Source organism: Dermacentor andersoni, chromosome 7 (genome assembly GCF_023375885.2).
Source record: "Dermacentor andersoni chromosome 7, qqDerAnde1_hic_scaffold, whole genome shotgun sequence".
Taxonomy (NCBI): Eukaryota; Metazoa; Arthropoda; class Arachnida; order Ixodida; family Ixodidae; genus Dermacentor; species Dermacentor andersoni.
Window position 1 is genome coordinate 27,733,385 of NC_092820.1, and position 22,462 is coordinate 27,755,846.

Below are 22,462 nucleotides of genomic sequence, written 5' to 3' on the forward strand. Positions count from 1 at the left end.
GAAAGAAGGAAACATTTTCCTCTAGCATGCCGGTATTGTATCCCTCTCCATCCCGGTATGTTTCTTGGTAAGGAACCCCTTTTTACCACCAAAGCTGTCCTAGGTTTCTTGAATGATGTGGTTCTGCATGTTAATAGCGCAATAGTATCGTAGCACATCCTCTTTCTAGAGTATGCTGGTATGATTCTAGTTCTGGACAGCACACACCTTCAGGTCCTTGCGCTTCAAGGACACTGTTATGGCAGTAGTGCTCCTTCAAATTTTTTATCGAAATGACCAATTTTAGCACATTGTGATTCTTTTACGATGCTTCTTTCGCGTCATTGGCGCGCTTCATAGTCATTGTCATAGTTTTAATATATGTAGCTCTTACACATTTCACAGTGACCGTCTTTTAGGCCCCTTTACAGCCCTATTACAACCATAGCTCGTAATTTATCGCTTCACTTTCATTTCATTGCCATTGGCTTGGCGCTTTTTGGTCATACCTGGCCCTTGCGCCATAAAACACAACACATCATCATCATCCTTTCAATTGATCCTATCAAGGAAACCTCAATTCGTAGTCAAAATCGCTGACCTTTGTCAGAGTTATTATCGATTCAGAAAACACCCAGGACGCCTCGATTTCGAGCTTAAGCGCAGCTCCCGGCTATGGCTTCCTGCTCTGCGAGATCAGGGAGTTAATTCGGGCCCTAATCGCTCGGCGGCTGTTTCTACTTACTGCCTTTCCAAGCCCTACGCAATCGCTGGCGCAAAGGTTGGGACAAGTGACACAGGATCAAGTATCAGACGCTATTCCGTCCCCGCGTGCTGCGCCACTGGTGTCTGAACCTGTACTGTACGCCGACGTTGCGTCGCGAACATTGGCTCCGACGTTCCCGCCACCGCTGCCCGATGTACCATCAAGTCATCTTCCGTCCGCGTTTCGCACCAGGTTACCAGGCAACACTGGACCATGGCCCGTGCCCGATAATAGCCTATGCTTCTATCGTGATATCCCTGGTCACGTGGCACGATTCTGTAGACGTCGCTCATGGTTTCCCCAAGTTAACTAACCTGAAGCCTCCTACGCCCCTCCAGTAGCGTTCTTCTGGTAGCCTCCTGAATCGCATCCGGCTCCTCCAAGCATCGCCGATCCTTCTGTCCATGATCACCGCTCGCCACCTCCACGATGCCGTTCGCTTTTCCCTAAACGTTGTCGTCCTCTTCCTTCCGAACAGCAGGAAAACTAGTCGCCACAGTTGCCGAGGCAAGAATTCCATCCGTGTCGAACAGCACAAGGCCTCCCTCTTTGCCGAAGAACACTATCAAAGCATGTGTAAACTAAATTGTTGCACTTGCGCTAGTCGAAACTGGCGCAGCCGTTTCTGTAATTACCGAAAAACTGTCACTCGCTCAAAACAGCAATGACACCCTCGTCCGCACTGTCACTCCACACAGGAAGCACACAGAAGATAACCCCTCGTGCAGCATGCACCGCTCGCATAACTATTCAAGGTGTCACGTACACAGTCGAATTTCTTTCGTCTGTGTGTTCATATGACATCGTCTTGAGGTGGGACTTCCTTTCCGAACACGAAGCCGTTACTGACTGTTCTCGCGCCGAAGTCGCATTTTCGCCACTTCTTGATGCCCAATTATATGATCCTGATGATTCCGTCCAAAATCTGCTCGTTGCTGATGACACTACGATAGATCCGTGCTCATCTGTGACTACGATTACTTGATCGAACTGTGCTACAGATGTCATTGCCCTTTTAAACCTTCGCATATTTTTGGTGCTCTATGATCTTCTATTCCCTTCACTGTTATCACTGTCTCTGACGATTCAATTCAGTTTTATTCTATTTTTCTTGAGATATAGAAAAAACATGGAGGAGGCCCAAACAAAAAGTGAAATTCTGTTCACTTAACGGGGATTCGGGCCTCCTTTACAAGGCATATAGCATGGCATTTGATGTGGAACATCAAACAAACGCTCATTTTGCGTAATTACCGTAACAAAAAAACATAACATGCATACAACACACAAAAAAACGAAACACCACATGTTACATTTCTGAAGCAAAAGAGAAGTACATTAAATATTCTTTATTACAGTTTAATAGTAATTATGGGGTTTTACGTGCCAAAACTTTCTGATAATGAGGCACGCCGTAGTGGAGGACTCCGGAAATTTCGACCACTTGGGGTTCTTTAACGTGCCCCTAAATCTAAATACACGGGTGTTTTTTTTTACAGTATCATGTCACTAGTTTCATTACACTAGTACATTTTGATTACACTATAGAAACATATGAAATATGAAGAGAAGAAACGACCATTTTTCCACAGATGTGCACTACCCAACGGATACAAAAATTTTCTTTGTATTTTCTTACTGGTAGATTCAATGAATATTTCATGTTCTATCAAGTAGTTAAAAAGTTTTGGCAGCCTGTAAAAAAGCATCTGCTCACTCATATTCAATCTAGTGTATGGAATATTGCAGTTTTCAGTATTACGAAAAGGGTAAGGAACAGTTTTTTTTCTTAAGTTCATCTATTATACGCAATATTCCATCAGAAAATTGAAGGCATTGTTTGCATCTGAAGGTAAATTGTATGCGTAAAAGTTGTGAGCAGGAACTACGCAAAACCGTGTAAATAGCGCTCCTGTGTGTGCTCTGTAGTGTTCTCCAGCTATATGACGGATAGCTTTCTTTTGCAGTACGTGTAATCTATTTGTGTTTGTTAGTGACGTGGTGCCCCAAACAAGAGTAGCTCATTTGAGCGCAAAATAATGCATGATACATCTGTAGTTTGACACTACTCGGAAGTAAAAATTGGGATTTTACGAAGACATCTACGGTTTTGGAAATGGGGGCAATGAGATGGTTGATATGTGTATCCAACGAAAAATTTTTATGAAAGTAAACTCCAAGAATTTTCACAGTATCATCAATCTACACGGCGGAATTACCCAGAACTAGGGTGTCTGTCGTTGTAGAAGGTCGGGTGGTCTATAGCATGCTCCAATAACCAGAGTTACAGCTGGAAAACAGCATGCAACCAAAATCGTTTCAAGAGTGCTGTCAGTAGTAATAAGTTGGATCGTTATATGCTTTCTTACCGCTATTACGACACCACCTCCATTTCTATCCGCGCGGTCTTTACGAAAAACAGTAATCAAATGTGAAATTCGTTACTCGGAATCGTTAACTCCAGATGGTTCTGTGTAGAGCATATACATATAACCAGCATGTCATGATATGCTGGGCACCTGGCCATAGAGGCATCGAGGGTAACACGATAGCAGAACAAATGGCCACATCAATTACCTCTCAAGTTGCTCCTACCACTGCGGTCCCTGCCGCATATCTGAGGCCTTTCTTGCGAAAAAAATTGCAAAAGCAGTGGCAATGCTTGTGGGACGCTGAGACAAATACTAAGGTGCACATGATTAAGCCACAGTTTAGTTTCTGGCCCTCCAAAATGAAAACGTGACGAACTGATGTCCTATTCTTTCGACTATAGCACCGATAATTTTTTTACTGAATGGAACGCTCGTATCGAATGTAACCACAGCGCACTGGCAAAATACGGAAGAAGATTTAGGAAGTGACCACATGCTGATCGAGATGACGATAGGCACGGGCCCGAGCGGTCGAGGGACTAACCATGTAGTAAGCAAAGGCCGTAAACTCAAACTTGTGAAGTGGGACACGTTCCGCAAGAAACGAGAAGAAGCGGGGCGAGGCGACGAGCCGATTACGGACATAGACGAGTGGACCGAGACGCCCAGAAGGGACGTAGACGCGGCAACGAGCGAAGTTCCGCCCGAGGTGAACCTCGAAATAATTGACAGCAGGCTGCTACACATGTGGGAAGCAAAGCGAGCACTTCTAAAGAGATGGAAATGTCAAAGACATAATAAGGCGTTGCGCAAATGCATAGCACAATTAGACAGAGACATCGAGGAACACGCACTCCAGGTATCCAGGGCACAGTGGGAAGACACGTGCAACGGCCTCGAGAGGCAGATGGCCGAGGCGAGTGCTTGGCGCCTCTTTCGACACCTACTAGATCCAGGAGACTAGGTCCGCTCAAAGCCACAAGACTAGTAGACTAGTAAGAGTACAAAGGCGATAACTTCCTCGAAGCAATACGTGACCGTTACTTTAAGAAGGCGGAAAACATCCAACATGCCGAATACGACGGCGTAGCAAACAAAAAACTGGAGAAGGAATTTAGCGAAGCAGAAATTCGGATAGTCCTGTTCGAACTAAACACCCGATCGGCGCCCGACCCGGACCGGGTTACCAACAAGGCTCTCCGTAACCTAGACGACGAGTCAATCTCCCGCCTGGCGACCTACGTCAACGAGTGCTGGCGAGGGGGCTCCCTTCCCGAAGCGTGGAAACGGGCCCGCGTTATCATGATTCCAAAACCCGGCAAGCAAGTTACGCTCGATAATCAAAGACCGATTTCGCTTACGTCTTGCGTCGGCAAAGTCATGGAACACGCAGTTCTCACCCGCGTGACCGACTTTCTCGAAGACCGTGACGCGTTCCCGCACACCTGCTAGGATTCCGCCGCAACCTCTCCTCACAGGACGTATTGCTTCAGCTTAAACACCAGATCGTAGACGACACTACCAGCTCCACTAAGGCAATTCTCGGCCTAGGTATTAAAAAGGCCTTTGACAACGTTAAACACGAAGCAATCTTAAAAAGAATTAGAACATTAGGACTAGGCCAAAGAACGTATAATTACGTTAGAGATTTCCTCGCGTGCAGGCGCTCATGCATCGTCGTTGGCGACGAGGAATCGCCGGAATTCGAGACGGGTCCGTCCGGCATGCCGCAAGGATCCGCCATATCATCATTGCTCTTTAGTTCTACTCGGTCTACCCGAGAAATTAACAGAAGTAGAAGGATTGCATCACAGTCTATACGCGGATGACATCACCCTCTGGGTTCCCGGGGGAGTATGTGACGGTCACGTCGAGCGAATGCTTCAGGCAGGAGTAGATGCGGTCCAGAATTACTTGCGTGGAGCGGGCCTCGAGTGCTTGGCTACCAAGTCCGAACTGTTAATCTACAAACCCACAAGGAGAGGTCGTACCACCCTGCGCGACGAAGAACAGGAATACTCCATAATACGTATTATATTGGCAGATGGTACTCCCGTACCGCACGTAGACAAAATCAGAATCCTGGGATTGCACCTGCAGGCAAATGGCCATAACGGAGAGACGGTGCGAAGACTTCGTCGTTCGGTAGTTGACACGATCCGACTCTTGCATCGCATCACGAATAGACGCAATGGTTTGCGTGAAGACCGCGCGATCCATCTCGTGCAGGCGTACGCGATGAGCTGCATAAAGTATGTGGCCGCCTACCTTAAGTGGATAGGGTGCGAAAAAAACAAGGTCGAATACATGATACAGAAGGCTTTCAAGAGGGCGGTCGGCGTTCCACTCAACGCGAGCACCGACAAGTTTCTAGAGGTCGGGCTTCACAATTAATTTGACGAGTTAATCGAGGCGCACGACATCGCGCAATACGAACGATTATCTAATTCAAAGACAGGTCGATGCATCCTCGAGTCACTCGGCATCGCGTACCACACTAAGCATGGAGAAAAAATGGCGGTTCCGGCCTCGGTCCGCGACCACCTGACCATCCCGCCGCTTCCCAAAAACATGCACCCGACGCACCACGCCACGAGACGCAACAAACGAGCAAGAGACATTCAGAAGAAGTTTGGCAACAGTAGCGAGGCGGTGTACGTAGACGCTGCGCGATATGGAGGAGAGAGAAGCGCACACGCGATCGCGGTTGTAGACCGCACGGGTAAGTGCCTCGCGAGCGCCACGGTGACCACGGGACACACGGAGGCGGCCCAAGAAGCCGGAATAGCGCTAGCACTGGCCGCGGTGCCGAGCGCTGCGATCGTAATCAGCGCCTTGCAGGCGGCAAGCCGCGGCTTCGCGCGCGGTCGCGTCTCGCGGGAAGCGGTCCGGATACTCCAAATTTGTGACGACGGCGACTCGTCATCGCCCTCGCAACCCCAAAATTCTACGGTCTTTCTCCTCTGGACTCCGGCTCACACCGATGTCCTGCTCGCGGGCAACGAGGCAGCCCACGCCACGGCTCGAGGTCTCACACGCCGAGCCGCCGCAGATTATGTGGCCGCCGCCCCCGCCCCCGAGATCGGGGCATCGTATCTGCCGGATCGGGACACTGCAACAGAAATTCGGCAACAAGAATCACAATGGGCGTGGGGCGATCGCCTGACCACGTTCAGAGACCTCACCCAACACTACAGACTCCAAAGACGCACATTCCCGCCACCGCACGATAAGTTAAACAGGAATCAGGCCGCAACTTTACGCTTGCTCCAGACACACACCTACCCTAGCCACGCGGTCCTACATCACTACTACCAGGGTTTATATCCAACAGATGCTTATAAAGCTTGCGGACAGAGAGCAACGCTGCGACACATGCTCTGGGAATGTGCCGGCAACCACGGTAATGAGACCACCTCCGTTCGCGACGCCTCCGTAATCGCGGCCGTTGCCACAGTACGGGAAGCCTCGAGCTCGCTTATTCCCGACGCCGCCCCGACTGTATGGGCCGCCAGGGACCTTCTCCATCGGCGTCGCCGCCGCTGGGAGGCGGCTCTCAGAAGTTCAGAGTTGGCAGACCAGCTCTGGGCCGTCCGGCAAGCCGAAGATACCGCCCGAGTCCAAGGACTTCCAGCCACCTGAGGCCACCACAACGAAACTGCCGGACCATTCCCATTAATAAAGTTTCTTCTCTCTCTCTCTCTGAATGGAAATGAGCCTCCAAACTGTGATAGATGTGGGGAGAGACTGACCGTCCTCTACGTCCTCCTGGAGTGTCGGCAAGCAGAGGGTGAGAGAAAAAAAAATCATTTTCCTCTAGCACACCGCCAGCACACGCCTCTCCATCCTGTTATATTTTTTTTCGGCGCAGAATCGTTCTTTGACGCCAAAGCAGCTATAGGATTGTTGAAGGACGTCAAATTTCTTGGTTTTAAGGTCCATAAATTCATTTCACATCCATATTCAATAGAATGCCGCTGTGATAATAGTTTTGTATAGCAGATGCCTCCAGGCCCTTGCGTTTCAAGGGCTCTCTTAGGCAGTAGTGTTGCAAGCGTTTACCTCTGATATATTTTTATGTATCATCATTGTTTCACAATGTATCTTTCGTGCCCATAGTACAGCTCATTAAGCATTCGCATAATTTTATCTCATGTAGGTTTTACGAACTTTGCAGCGACAGTTTTTGATGCCCCTTTACAGCCACGTAATATCTACCTCTCGTTATTCATAGCTCCCCTGCGAATTTATTAGCACCGCCCTGGCGCTCTTTGGTCATATTTGGCCCTTGCACCACAAAACACCACATTCATTATCATCATTACCTCCAGGAGTTAACCACGTTTCCGTTCCAATTCCAACATCTGTGCTACAAGCGTGAATAAAGAAAGCAAGCTTATCTTGTTTGCTAAGAATGCTGCGAAAATGTGAGGAAACAGTAGAAAATTTTGCCGTCTCAATGTCTTTCTCGGCATGGCGAGTTCTTCGAAGGTTTGCATTTCGCTGGACGCATTCCACTGCCCTGTCCGCGCAGTGCTGGTACCGATCTAGTTTCCTGCCTATCTTTAGCTTATCGAACGATAGCTTAAACTTTTCATCAGGTTGACAATTCGCTCGAGGGAAGCTACGAAGCCGCTTATTTATTTATTTATTTATTTATTTATTTATTTATTTACATTACCCTCAGGGGCCAGAAGGGCGTTAGAGAGGGAGTGGGTACAATAATAAAAATACAACACGTTCAAACAGTTATTAGTATTTAGAATGATAAACTGAAAATATAATCAGTTATTGCAATCTTGAAGGATGATGGCTGCTCAATGCAGGCGATGGAGGGAGGGAAGGCGGTTCCACTCGGCACTGGTTTTTGGCAGAAATGAATCAGCTAAAACATTTGTGCGACAGAAACCGATGAACAAGAAGCGACGACATGTACAAAGGCTCTGAAATGGAGTCTTGTTTAAGCGAGTTATTTTGGTAAAAGATTTGTTTGAAAAAGGCAATGACGGGAAATTTTTCTTCTAAGCTGAAAATTAATAAGGCCAGGGTTCGACTTCATTAAAGAAACGCTACCTGTGCGGGAATAATTTGAAAGCATGAAACGTACCGACCTGTTCGGAACTGACTCAATAGTGTCTGCTGTTTTTTGACCAGGGTCCCAGACAGATGACGCATACGCTAGCTTCGGTCTAATTAGTGCTTTGCAAAGCAGTAACTTCAAATGGGGGGGGGGGGGGGGGGGCTGTAGGAAAATTACTGGGAATGTAGCCAAGAAATCTGTGTGCACTCTTCGTGATACGTTGGATGTGCGCATGCCACGAAAGGTTACTCTTTAGCTGGATTCCAAGATATTTATAGGAAATCATGTGCTCAAGGTTGGTTGCATTGATAATGTAGCCGAAAGGAGTTGGTCAATTTGAGCGACGCGAGACAAACATAATTTTGCATTTAGTTGAATTAAGGAACATTAGCCATTGTGAGCGCCACCTTGAGGGGGAGGAGGAGAAGGAGGAAGTAAACTTTATTGCTCTAGAAAGAGTAAGTCAGCGGTAAAGCCGGGTGTCTTCATGCTCTATTTGTTGATGACGATCTTCAGCCTGTATGGTTGGCACCCCTATTCCAGGCCACCACTGAGCGTGGCTGCTCGTCGGGCATGATCCACCAGCTTCCGTTGGAGGCTAGGGTTGCTACTGGAGAGCACGCTCTCCCACTGCTGCGCACTCGGATTTTCTATTTTGTGGCGCTGTTTTGTATGCGTTCCTTATGATGGCGTCGGCCTGGTCCCGTCCGCCTTTGTTTGTGTTTTAATATGGGAGGGCGTACGTGATCCGGCTGATTATGACGCTCTTAACCAACTTGACCTTCCTCCTTCATGCCGCTTCTTTTTTGCGAGACGCGGGTGATCATACTTGCCACCTGTGCCCCCGCTTGCTTGAGTAGGTTTATGGTGTGGTTGGGATAGCCCGGAAGCCGGATAGCCCGGAAGAGATCGACGGCATACATCACGCCATTTATGCCGACGATATCACCGTCTGGACTAACCAAGGCTCGCTCAGCCAAAAAGAAGAACGACTACAAGCCGCAGCAACATGCGTGGAAGAATGTGTTAGGGAAAGAGGCCTCGCCTGCTCGACTGAGAAGTCCGAGCTCCTGAGAGTCAGAAAGGAAAACGCTCGGAAGAACAAATCAGCGTCACCCTAGAAGGATAGAAGATACCAGAAAAAGAAGCCGTCAGGATTCTGGGAATGTGGGTGCCGAGCAATCGACGCTGCACACACACCACCTTGAAATGTTATCTAGATCTGACTGAAGCATGAAGCTATCATGCTGGTTATTTATTTCACGGTAGAGAACGCAATCGTGAGCAAAAAGTTTAATAGAACTATTACCTACGGCAGATAAGTCGTTTATGTAAATTAGGTATACTAACGGTCCCATGACAAAGCCTTGAGGAACACCTGACTTCACGGCGCAGTGCGGGGATGCAGAATAGTTAGCGATTACGAACTTGTACGGTTGTATAGAAAACATTCCATGCATTTCAGTATATTAGAGTCAGTATTAAACGTACCAAGTCTAAGGAGCAGTAAGTGATGAGACACCTTGTCAAACGCTTTCGCAAAATCTAAAAAGATACAGTCAATGACTTGGCCTTTGTCTAAAGAGAAAGAAATGTTGCGTGTAAACGATATTAGTTGTGTTTCACAGTAGTAGCTTTCGCGAAACCCATGCTGAAATGAAGTGAAAGAGCTGGATTCCATAAATGAGACAAGATTGGAAAATATGACGTGTTCAAGGATTTTGCATGGCACGCTGGTAAGTAAAATGGGTCTATACTTTAGAGAAGAATGCGAGTTACCTAATTTCAACAGAGGGACCACCTTCCCCACTTTCCAGTCTGCGGGAAAAGTTGAGCACTCAATAGATTGAGTGAAAAGGTACATAAAAGATATAGAGGTGTAAACAGCAGTATTCCTCAAAATGTTCTAATTAATTTCGTCGGCACCACATGAAGACGATAGCTTGAAATCTTGAATTAGCTTCAAGATATCCGCAAGATCAAGAACAAGCTGATCCATGGGAAAGAAATCTTTGCGCGTGTGTGGCACTATATCAACACAGCAAACAGAAAATGACTTCGCGAAAGTATAATTTAGGACATTGCAACATTCTGCATTGCTCATGGTGTTACCATCCGTAGCTGTAAGAGATGTGTTATTTTCTTTTCTATTTAAACAGTGCTCGGAAATGTTGATGGACTTGTAAAAGGAGGGAGGGTAGATGGGTATTAAAAAAAACGTGCTTCGCTTCTTTTAATGCGGTATGATCAGCATGCAGCGCATTAGAATAATCATTCCAACGAGTAGATGTTCGACTCTGTTTTGCAAGACGGAAAATGAGTTTCTTTTGTTTGACAGTCGTTTTAATGTCCTGGAAAACAAAGGAGAGTGTATTTGACATTTTTTTATTGACAGTTGTCAATAAATACTGCAAACTCATTATTAATTGCAGTGTAATCACCCCTCGCATAATCTCTCATATAATTTGCATTGTTCTTCTCACGTCTAGTGGGGCCTGTTACAAAAAAAAAATTTAAAAAACAGTGATCGCTTAGTCCGGGGAAACAAGTTAAAGAATGTACTAGGTTTGGTTCAGTGACAAGGATCACGTCTATAGTGTCGATGAAGTAGTGCCAGCTCTAATAGGCCTTGAAACAAGTTGCGTAAGATTAAAATTTAGGCACAAGTTAGGGAAAGATTGACTTTCGGCGGACGTACCGACAACGAATGGCGATAGCGAAGTCCACCTTACTTTAGGAAAATTAAAATCACCTGAAAGGAATAACGGTGAGTGTGGAAATACTGAGGCAAGAAAATTCAGTGTCATGCAGTTCACCGCAAAAGTAAGTGGCGCACATGGCGGCCGATATACCGCGCAAAGCAATGTGTTTTGATGGTTTCTAGCAATACGAATACAAACCAATTCTCGAGAAGACGTAAGTGAAATCCTATAAGAGACTATATTGTCGGTGACGGCAATTAAAACACCACCGCCCGATTTTAGGTCGCGGTCACAATGGTGAAGAACATAATTCTTGTCACAGGGGAACAGCCCTTCACTAAGAATTTTGCCGGTCAACCAAGTGTCCGTCAATACAACAACGTCAGTGGCACACGAACCAAAAATAGATGCTAGAGCTTCACCTTTATTAACTGCACTTTGCACATTCGACAACAACAAAAAAAGAGAAATCACGACAAGGTTGGCTGCGTGGACGGTGCCTAATTTCTGTCAGAAAAAGACGCGTCAGAATGGCGGTTAGTAGCAGTGGACGATAATTCAGCAGTGCAGGGAACATTGCCCAATTGCAGTTCACAGACACTGTCGTTATCATGGGAGTAGATATAACATGTTTTTTTGATATATAGCTTGTACTTGGCAGTGAAACATTGACCGCTTTCTTTGCCAAATTCGTACAGTTTAGTACTGACAGGTATAGGTCCCTTACAAAAACCTTCAATTACGGAAACACCAGTTGTCTTTAACTTATTTTCAGAAGGAAGAATCGTTTCCCTTAGCTTAGGCGATAAAAATCTGACAATAATGGGCCTATACTTGTGAGGGACAAAACGACCAAGTCTGTGTGCCGTGGAAATGTGGTGATCGCTGTTTTTTAGCTTCATGCTTAATGCTGAATTTAAAACCGAGCAAATTTTTCCTTCTGACTGCGCCGAAGCTTCCGCAGCGCTATACCATAAAATATTGCATTTTCGCACCGTGAACGGTCTTCAAATTCATTGACCGTTGGTTCAACACGGCTACTTGCGGCACGAAGCTTTCAACCTTTTGGCCTTCAGATGATCGAATGCATTGTTCAACTGCCGAGAGCCTGTTGGCGATATCGGCTATTTGTTGCTCCATTGAATATTGGGCCTCTGTGACTTCACTCAATGCAGTAATCACTTCGTGTTTAGAATCAAATTTGTTGTGTAGCGATTTAACAAGCTGTAGTAACCTTTTTTAAACAGGTTAGCATCTTCTTTAGGGGGTCTAGGGTTTAGCTCTACGTTGCTGGACATAAATAGCAATTTGGAAACAAGAACACGTCCACATGCTAATTGGAACAATACTTGTGCGCCTGGAAGCACTAGCAGCCAAACATTGTTTGACTGTTTACAGAAAAGTTGAGGTGCTGTGCTCATCATTATCATCATCAGCCTGGTTACGCCCGCTGCAGGGCAAAGGCCTCTCCCATACTTCTCCAATTACCCCGGTCATGTACTACTTGTGGCCATGTTGTCCCTGCAAACTTAATCTCATCCGCCCATCTAACTTTCTGCCGCCCCCTGCTACGCTTCCCTTCCCTTGGAATCCAGTCCGTAACCCTTAGTGACCACCGGTTATCTTCCCTCCTCATTATATGTCCTGCCCATGCCCATTTCTTTTTCTTGATTTCAACTAAGATGTCATTAACTCCCGTTTGTTCCCTCACCCAATCTGCTCCTTTCTTATCCCTTAATGTTACACCTATCATTCTTCTTTCCACAGCTCGTTGCGTCGTCCTCAATTTAAGTAGAACCCTTTCGTAAGCCTCCAGGTTTCTGCTCCGTACGTGAGTACTGGTAAGACACAGCTGTTATAAACTTTTCTCTTGAGGGATAATGGCAACCTGCTGTTCATGATCTGAGAATGCCTGCCAAATGCACCCCAGCCAATTCTTATTCTTCTGATTATTTCAGTCTCATGATCCGGATCCGCAGTCACTACCTGTCCTAAGTAGATGTATTCCCTTACCACTTCCAGTGCCTTACTACCTATTGTAAGCTGCTGTTCTCTTCCGAGACTGTTAAAGATTACTTTAGTTTTCTGCAGATTAATTTTTATACCCACCCTTCGGCTTTGCCTCTTCAGGTCAGTGAGCATGCATTGCAGTTGGTCCCCTGAGTTACTAAGCGAGGCAATATCATCAGCGAATCGCAAGTTACTAAGGTATTCTCCATTAACTCTTATCCCCAATTCTTCCCAATCCAGGTCTCTGAATACCTCCTGTAAACACGCTGTGAATGACATTGCAGAGATCGTATCTCCCTGGCTGACGCCTTTCTTTATTGGGATTTTGTTGCTTTCTTTATGGAGGACTACGGTGGCCGTGGAGCCGCTATAGATATTTTTCAGTATTTTTACATGCGCCTCGTCTACACCGTCGTTCCGTAATGCCGACGTGACTGGTGAAGTTTCGACTGAATCAAACGCTTTCTCGTAATCAATGAAAGCTATATATAAGGGTTGGTTATATTCCGCACATTTCTCTATCACCTGATTGATAGTGTGAATATGGTCTATTGTCAAGTAGCCTTTACGGAATCCTGCCTGGTCCTTTGGTTGACAGAAGGCTAAGGTGTTCCTGATTCTCTTTGCGATTACCTTAGTAAATACTTTGTAGGCAACGAACAGTAAACTGATCGGTCTATAATTTTTCAAGCCTTTGGCGTCCTCTTTCTTATGGATTAGGATTATGTTAGCGTTTTTTCCAAGATTCAGGTACGCTCGACGTCATGAGGCATTGCGTATACAGGGTGGCCAGTTTTTCTAGAGCAATCTGCCCACCATTCTTCAACAAATCTGCTGTTACCTGATGCTCCCCAGCTGCCTTCCCCCTTAGCATAGCTCCCAACGCTTTCTTTACTTCTTCCGGCGTTACCTGTGGGATTTCGAATTCCTCTAGACTATTCTCCCTTCCATTATCGTCGTGGGTGCCATGGGTACTGTATAAATCTCTATAGAACTCCTCAGCAACTTGAACTAACTCATCCATATTAGTAATGATATTGCCGGCTTTGTCTTTTAATGCATACATCTGATTCTTGCCAATTCCTAGTTTCTTCTTCAGTGCTTTTAGACTTCCTCAGTTCCTGAGAGCATGTTCAATTCTACCCATATTATAGTTCCTTATGTCAGCTGTCTTACGCTTGTTGATTAACTTGGAAAGTTCTGCAAGTTTTATCCTAGCTGTAGGGTCAGAGGCTTTCATACATTGGCGTTTCCTGATGAGATCTTTCGTCTCCTGCGATAGCTTACTGGTATCCTGTCTTACGAAGTTACCACCGACTTCTATTGCACACTGCTTAATGATGCCCGTAAGATTGGCGTTCATTGTTTCAACACTAAGGTCCTCTCATGAGTTAAAGCCGAATACCTGTTCTGTAGCTAGATCCGGAATTGCTTTATTTCCCCTCTTACCGCTAACTCATTGATCGGCTTCTTATGTACCAGTTTCTTCCGTTCCCTCCTCAGGTCTAGGCTAATTCGAGTTCTTACCATCCTATGGTCACTGCAGTGCACCTTCCGGGGCACGTCCACATCTTGTATGATGCCAGGGTCCGCGCAGAGTAGAAAGTCTATTTCATTTCTAGTCTCGCCATTCGAGCTCCTCCACGTCCACTTTCGGGCTATCCCGCTTGCGGAAAAGGTATTCATTATCGGCATATTATTCTGTTCTGCAAACTCTACTAATATCTCTTCCCCGCTATTCCTAGTGCATATGCCATATTCCCCCACTGACTTGTCTCCAGCCTGCTTTTTACCTACCTTGTCATCGAAGTCGCCCATCAGTATAGTCTACTTTGTTTTGACTTTACCCATCGCCGAATCCACGTCTTCATAGAAGCTTTCAACTTCCTGGTCATCGTGACTGGATGTAGGGGCGTAGACCTGTACGAGCTTCAATTTGTACCTGTTATTAAGTGTACCTGTACCTGTCACCCTCTCGCTAATTCTATAAAATTCCTGTATGTTACCAGCTTTAACCTTATAAATCAGGAATCCGACTCATAGTTCTCATCTCTCCGCTAAGCCCCGGTAGCACAGGACGATCCCGATTTTCAGTACTGTATATGCTTCTTTATGCTTCTACTGTATATGCACCAGGGCTGCAGCGGTGGCCTAGAGGTAGAACACCCGCCTCGCGTGCAAGAGGTCCGTGGTTTGAATCCCGGTGCCGCGCAATTTTCCACCGGATTAAGAAAAATTCGCGTGTTGACAAAATTGCATAAACAGGCCTGGAGTGTGGCCTGATCCCGGTGACCAGAGCCGGTAACGCACTCCCTCACCAGAGCAGGATTGGCCACCCTGGTGCAGTACTTGGCCACAACCTCCTATATGAACACCACAATCGAACCCCGGCCCTCAGTCCCCAGCAGCTGCGAGGCAATTGACCACGGCGGCGGTGAGACCTGCGACGCTGCAGAGGGTGCTAAGAATACCTGGCTCCGGACAGGCCGCCATTGGAATATGAACCTGGCAACGTTTAACGCTAGAACGCTATCTAGTGAGGCGAGTGAAGCAGTGCTATTGAACGAAGTAGAGGGCAGTAAAGAGGATGTAATGGTGCTCAGTGAAGTTAGAAGGCCAAAAGAAGCATATACAGTGCTAAAAAGCGGGCACGTCCTGTGCTACCTGGGCTTAGCGGAGAGACGAGAACTAGGAGTCGGATTCCTGATTAATAAGAACATAGCTGGTAACATACAGGAATTCTATAGCATTAACGAGAGGGTGGCAGGTCATGTTGTGAAACTTAATAAGAGGTACAAAACGAAGGTTATACAGGTTTGCGCCCCTACATCCAGTCACGATGACAAGGATGTCGAAAGCTTCTGTGAAGACGTGGAATCGCCGATGGGTAAAGTCAAAACAAAATACACTATACTGATGGGCGACTTCACTGCCAAGGTAGGCAAGAAGCAGGCTGGAGACAAGGCAGTGGGGGAATGTGGTATAGGCACTAGGAATAGCAGGGGAGAGTTGTTAGTAGAGTTTGCGGAACAGAATAATATGCGGACAATGAATACCTTCTTCCGCAAGCCAGATAGCCGAAAGTGGACGTGGAGGAGCCCGTACGGCGAGACTAGAAATGAAATAGACCTCATACTCTGCGCTAACCCTGGCATCATACAAGATGTGGAGGTGCTCAGCAAGGTGCGCTGCAGTGACCATAGGATGGTAAGAACTCGAATTAGCCTAGACCTGAGGCGGGAACGGAAGCAGCTGGTACATAAGAAGTCGATCAATGAGTTAGCGGTAAGAGCGAAAATAGAGGAATTCCAGATCAAGCTACAGAACAGGTATTCGGCTTTAACTCAGGAAGAGGACCTTAGTATTGAAGCAATGAACGACAATCTTGTGGGCATCATTAAGGAGTGTGCAATAGAAGTCGGTGGTAACTCCGTTAGACAGGATACCAGTAAGCTATCGCAGCAGACGAAAGATCTGATCAAGAAACGCAAATGTATGAAAGCCTCTAACCCTACAGCTAGAATAGAACTGGCAGAACTTTCGAAGTTAATCAACAAGCGTAAGACAGCTGACATGAGGAAGTATAATATGGATAGAATTGAACATGTTCTCAGGAACAGAGGAAGTCTAAAAGCACTGAAGAAGAAACTAGGAATTGGCAAGAATCAGATGTATGCATTAAAAGACAAAGCCGGCAATATCATTACTAATATGGATGAGTTAGTTCAAGTTGCTGAGGAGTTCTATAGAGATTTATACAGTACCCATGGCACCCACGACGATAATGGAAGGGAGAATAGTCTAGAGGAATTCGAAATCCCACAGGTAACGCCGGAAGAAGTAAAGAAAGCGTTGGGAGCTATGCTAAGGGGGAAGGCAGCTGGGGAGGATCAGGTAACAGCAGATTTGTTGAAGGATGGTGGGTAGACTGTTCTAGAGAAACTAGCCATCCTGAACACGCAATGCCTCATGACTTCGAGCGTACCCGAATCTTGGAAAAACGCTAACATAATCGTAATCCATAAGAAAGGGGACGCCAAAGACTTGAAAAATTATAGACCGATCAGTTTACTGTGCGTTGCCTACAAAGTATTTACTAAGGTAATTGCAAATAAAATCAGGAACACCTTAGATTTCCGTCAAACATAGGACCAGGCAGGATTCCGCAAAGGCTACTCAACAATAGACCAAATGCACACTATCAATCTGGTGATAGAAAAATGTGCGGAATATAACCAACTTTTACATATCGCTTTCATTGATTACGAGAGAGCGTTTGATTCAGTCGGAACCTCAGCAGTCATGGAGGCATTGCGGAATCAGGGTGTAGACGAGCCGTATGTAAATGTACTGAAAGATATCTATAGCGGCTCCACAGCCACCGTAGTCCTCCATAAAGAAAGCAACAAAATCCCAAGAAAGAAAGGCGTCAGGCAGGGAGATACGATCTGTCCAATGCTATTCACAGCGTGCTTACAGGAGGTATTCAGAGACCTGGATTGGGAAGAATTGGGGATAAGAGTTAATGGAGAATACCTTAGTAACTTGCGATTCGCTGATGATATTGCCTCGCTTAGTAACTCAGGGGACCAACTGCTGATGATGATATGCTTCTTTCGTCCTCCTAACTTCACTGACCCCTATTATATCCCATTTTCTGCCCTCTAATTCCTCCAATAGCAGTGCTAGACTCACCTCACTGGTTAATGTTCTAGCGTTAAACGTTGCCAGGTTGAGATTCCAATGGCGGCCTGTCCGGAGCCAGGGATTCTTAGCACCCTCTGCTGCGTCGCAAGTCTGGCAGCCGCCGTGGTTAGTTGCTTCGCAGCTGCTGGGCACTGAGGGCCGGGGTTTGATGGTGTTCATATAGGAGGTTGTGGGCAAGTACTGCACCAGGGTGGCCAATCCTGCTCTGGTGAGGGAGTGTGTTACCGGTTCGGGCCACCGGGCTCAGGCCACACTCCACGCCTGCTTTTTGCAATTTTATCAACACGCGAATTTTTTTTTAATCCGGTAGAAAATTGCGTGGCACTGGGATTCGAACCACGGTCCTCTTGCACGCGAGGCGGTGTTCTACCTCTACGCTGTGCTCACCTCGATCCAAAAACAAAAAATGTGTTTTAAGCATGTTGCCGGCTGCAGTGCTTCCATTCCCACTGAAGAGGCGCCAGTTATTCCAGCTACTTTTAAGGCGTGCCGGCGTTGATGCTTCTGTCGATTAGACAGCCGGAAATGACTGCGCTTCGGTTAGGCATGGTTCGCTTGCATGAAAGAAGGCTTGGGTGGCCTCACAGTGGCACCGGCCCTCAGTCCGGGACCGGTGTTCGTGCGCATGCTTGCACAAGAACAGTATTCGAGGTGAAAAGTCTTCATCTATCCAAACCGGTAATGATTTCATTTTTTTAGCTCGTAGGAAGCCGCAATACTTCATTTTGTCTTATAATTCAGGAACTTCCCCATCACTGAGCAGTGCTGCCCTTGCTTGCGAGACCCAATGCGATGTGCACGTTCAATATCCGTTACCTCAAGGCGAAGGTGATGTCTGGAGAAGTTTGCAATGACGACTTCAGAAGCCTCGTAGACCTCTTTTTCTGCCTCAGGCAAGTCTTTGAATATAATTAGTTTTTCTGCGCATACGTTTGTAGATATGATCAACTAGTTCAACTATGTTCGATTGAGAATGCCGCCTATCGGAAAACGATGGAATATCGTTTTTGACGTCATCTATACATTTTTTGGCTTCGGATAAAGCTGTGGCATTACATATAGAATAGCGTAGCGAAGCTTCCACTTTTGAAAGGCGTTTATTGAAATCAGTTATTCCAAACAAAATCTCTTTGATATTATTACTGATTTCTTTTTGAAAATTTTCACGCGCACATTCCGCATCCTTCAGGGCATGAAAAACCTCATCTATGTTGCCAGGGCCGGGAATAACTTCAGTGTCACTGCAACAGATTAGGACATGACCTACAGAAAACATAAGAGCAATCAGCCCCCCTCTCGGGCACCGCGTAGCAAAGAAATCAGCATCTGTATGAAAATGAAGCCTTTCACTACTACGCAGTAGTCATTGGCTGCGACTACCTATGCGCGCTCGACATGTGGCATTTTCAACACCCATACTACACACATACAATAATACTGGGTTTGGGATTTGCGGCATGTACTGAGCTACAATTTACAAGGCTATACACCTACAATCGCCTGTAAAAGGCAAAAGAGCGATGCTTAGCGCTTTTCACGAACCCAGCGAATCCAAACGAAGCACAGTCTACAGGGCCTTTTGCAGCTGATCTCCGCCAGCCGATACCGAATCACGTGATAATAAGACATCACGTGATCCAGAAGTGCATGCAAGCGCCGTTCGTAGCGATCACAGTCGATAGATGCGTCGATGCACCGTACTTTACGATGCGCTGATCACAAACGCGGTACGAAGTACATGGCACGAGATTCCGTCAAGTGATGTCGGCAGTATCGCTCTAGAAGGCTGAAGAGCGATGTTTAGTGCTTTTAACAAACGCCGCAAATCCCAACGATGGAACGACGAAATGACGAAACGACGACGATGTAACGATCGCGATGGCATCACGACAGTGTTATAAAAACGAATGAATGACGATGGCTCTATGACGGTGGGGTATTGACAACGATGGTGTGACAACGCTGGCATGACAACGCTATCAGGACAAGGGATGAAGACGAGTGCATGACGGCATTTGCAGGATGACAGCTGTATGACGAAGCCTGTATGATGACGATCATGTGACTATGACCGCATCATGAGTGTCGGATGAAGAAGCTTGGGATTCGCAACGATGGAATGACCACGGCGGCATCACGACGGCGGTGTCATAATAATTGCGTGATGACTGTAGGACGACGATGTGTGATGACGGTGGCATGACCATAGCCGGATGAGAATGCTGGAATGAACACGATGCAACGCCAGCGACGGCAACTCGATTCCGAGCACATCACTTGTGGACCAAGATATTCGGCAACTTGGGCCACTGGGTCGGCAAGAAGACGTGACGACGACGGCATCAGGGCAGTCAGATCATGATGCTGGAATGACGACGATAAAAGGGCCTCCACGGTATCACGATAATAATCACATACCAAGTCGCCCAGCTGGCGGACAGCTCGGACCATGCTACGGCTTACCGCATATTCAGATTAAATAAAGCATGAAGGTAAATAGCCGGCTCAACATACCTCATCCAAGAAGGCGTCTTTGATTGCTGTGATCCAGGGGTTTGCTCCGTTCTCCATGAATCCGTGCACGAGAAATATGAGCAGCTTTTCAATTTTAAATTGGTCCTTGTCGCCCAACTTTGTATCTGGGTGGTAGTCTAGGTGCACGGACCGGTGACGTTTGGAACGCGAGTACAATTTGAACACAGTCTTGGCCAAGGTAGGGTTGGCCGGGAAAGACGATGGGTGCGTGAGCGTGTAGTCCTGGCGGTTGAAGCAGCCTACGTGTTTGTAGCACACCTTTCGCGTAGCGTTGTCGGGCTGCAAGAGATCATGACAGTCAACAAATTAATTTTAAAATCACGGTCTGCTTATGCGTTGCATCAAGTCCCTCATTTAATTTCTTCAAAATGGTCAAGAGCGACAGAAAGCAAACAGAGGAAAGGGAGATGGTCGAAATTGTAAAAATAAAAGACTGAAAGCAGCGGCCAGGCTATTCTCTTGGCGTAACTTCGCAACAGCGCTCAAATCAATGGCGTGAACAGAATGTAGTTAGTGAAGCTATTGAGAATGTCATTACTGTCAGTAGATCGTGTTACTAACCCGCCGTGGTTGCTCAGTGGCTATGGTGTTAGGCTGCTGAGTACGAGGTCGCGGGATCGAATCCCGGCCACGGCGGCCGCATTTCGATGGGGGCGAAATGCGAAAACACCCGTGTACTTAGATTTAGGTGCACGTTAAAGAACCCCAGGTGGTCGAAATTTCCGGAGTCCCCCACTACGGCGTGCCTCATAATCAGAAAGTGGTTTTGGCACGTAAAACCCCATAATTTAACATCATGTTACTAGTTCCCCTTATTATTTTCTTTGACCATTTACTGTAATAAATTGTTGTCATGCACATCGGCGCTCTTTATGGCAAGGACGCCTTTGAGGCGCAATAACTCTACCAAGAACGCCCGCCCAGTTGGATCACGAGCCCTGCTTTAGGGCGCGGCTCTTAAGTATAAACCCCATGCAAGCGATCTTGCACGCGACAGCGACAGGCGACGCGATGGAGATGGCTGTCGCGTTCGCTCGTCGCCTACAAGTTGCACCCCATGCGAGCGATGACTTCGAGCGACGTCTCCCCAGTGTTGCCGGTATGAGAGCAGCAATATAGGCGCCGAAACTAGCGTGACGCGTGCTTTATTAACTTAAGTTGATGTATTTTACTGTAAAAAGCAGCATAAAATATTTCTGAAAGTCTTGCAGTAGGTTCTTATCCTTGCACCTATAAAAAATCAATCGTTTGCTCGTTCCGTGCGACAATCGGAAGTACTGGAGTTATGTACATCCAGTTCCGGCTTTGCGCTATTGGCTAGTCGCTCATAGCACTTCCGGGCGACGAGCGACGAATTCTAGATTTGCAAAACCGAGCGATCTGTTCAAGCGACGGCCCGATCCGTCGCGCGAACCCGTCGCTCGTCGCTGTCGCGCACAAAATCGCGCTAATGGGGTTTAGCCTTGAGGCACTCCTTCCTGAGGCGAGCGTCGGCGTCCTACGTCGTAACCATGCGAACGCAGAGCGGAGCGGGGAATGAAAAAAAGCTTCGAGAATCAAGAGGTCGCGAGGAGGAAAGGGCAGGAGGGAGGTATGGGGAAAGCAGGAGAATAAAGAAAGTAGTGCCGCGCAAGAAGGGCTTCGCGATGACAATGGCTACGAGATGGCGCCACAGTAGCTCGCGTCGTCTCTATGAATTTTGATTTTAGGAAGCTACTGCGAGAAACCACAAAACTTGAAGAAAGGCACAACAAATCTTCAAGTCTCGTGGTTTGTTGCGGTAATTTCCGAAAATCATGTATAACCAACTGGCCTACACCCACACTCTGCTATGTCTGTATGGAGACAAAGTGCTGCATGAGCGGAGCTTGGCGGCGGCTGCAGTGAATCGCGCCCACGCATCACCCATGCGCTTCCTCTCGCAATCGCCCAATTAACGAGGCGACAATTCGCTCCGCTTGCAACATGCCGTACAAGACAGATTTTCCGCGCCAGCCAATATATCGCGAAATGAAAACACATGTAAGCTGCGCTCAAACTTCGCATTACGCAGTATCGTAATCGTCGGCGATGTTTTCTTTAATTCTTTAATGTGAGAACATTTGATAGCTGACTTTATACACTTGTGTAGTATGACAACCCCCTGACCAAAAATGTTATGCTTCTAAGTATGGCAAAGCATAGCGTGACTAAGTTCTGGCATGGTTTATTATTTCTGTGCAGTGCACCACCGGCGGCTGTACTGTATTCTATCTGTTGCACGCGTCCTGATCTATGACGAAGCAATAGAGAACTATGACAAAATAGGGTT

General features: G+C 46.8%; 1 protein-coding gene across 2 annotated transcripts in view; it reads right to left on the reverse strand.

Moving 5' to 3' along the window:
- Positions 1-22,462, reverse strand: part of LOC126535436 (phospholipase A1-like) — a 122,475-nt gene that overhangs the window by 24,264 nt on the left and 75,749 nt on the right. For both annotated transcript variants that reach the window (XM_055073126.2, XM_055073125.2), the window contains exon 4: positions 20,131-20,430. In XM_055073126.2, coding sequence (XP_054929101.1) covers positions 20,131-20,430 — 300 coding nt within the window. The remainder of the gene's footprint in view (positions 1-20,130; positions 20,431-22,462) is intronic.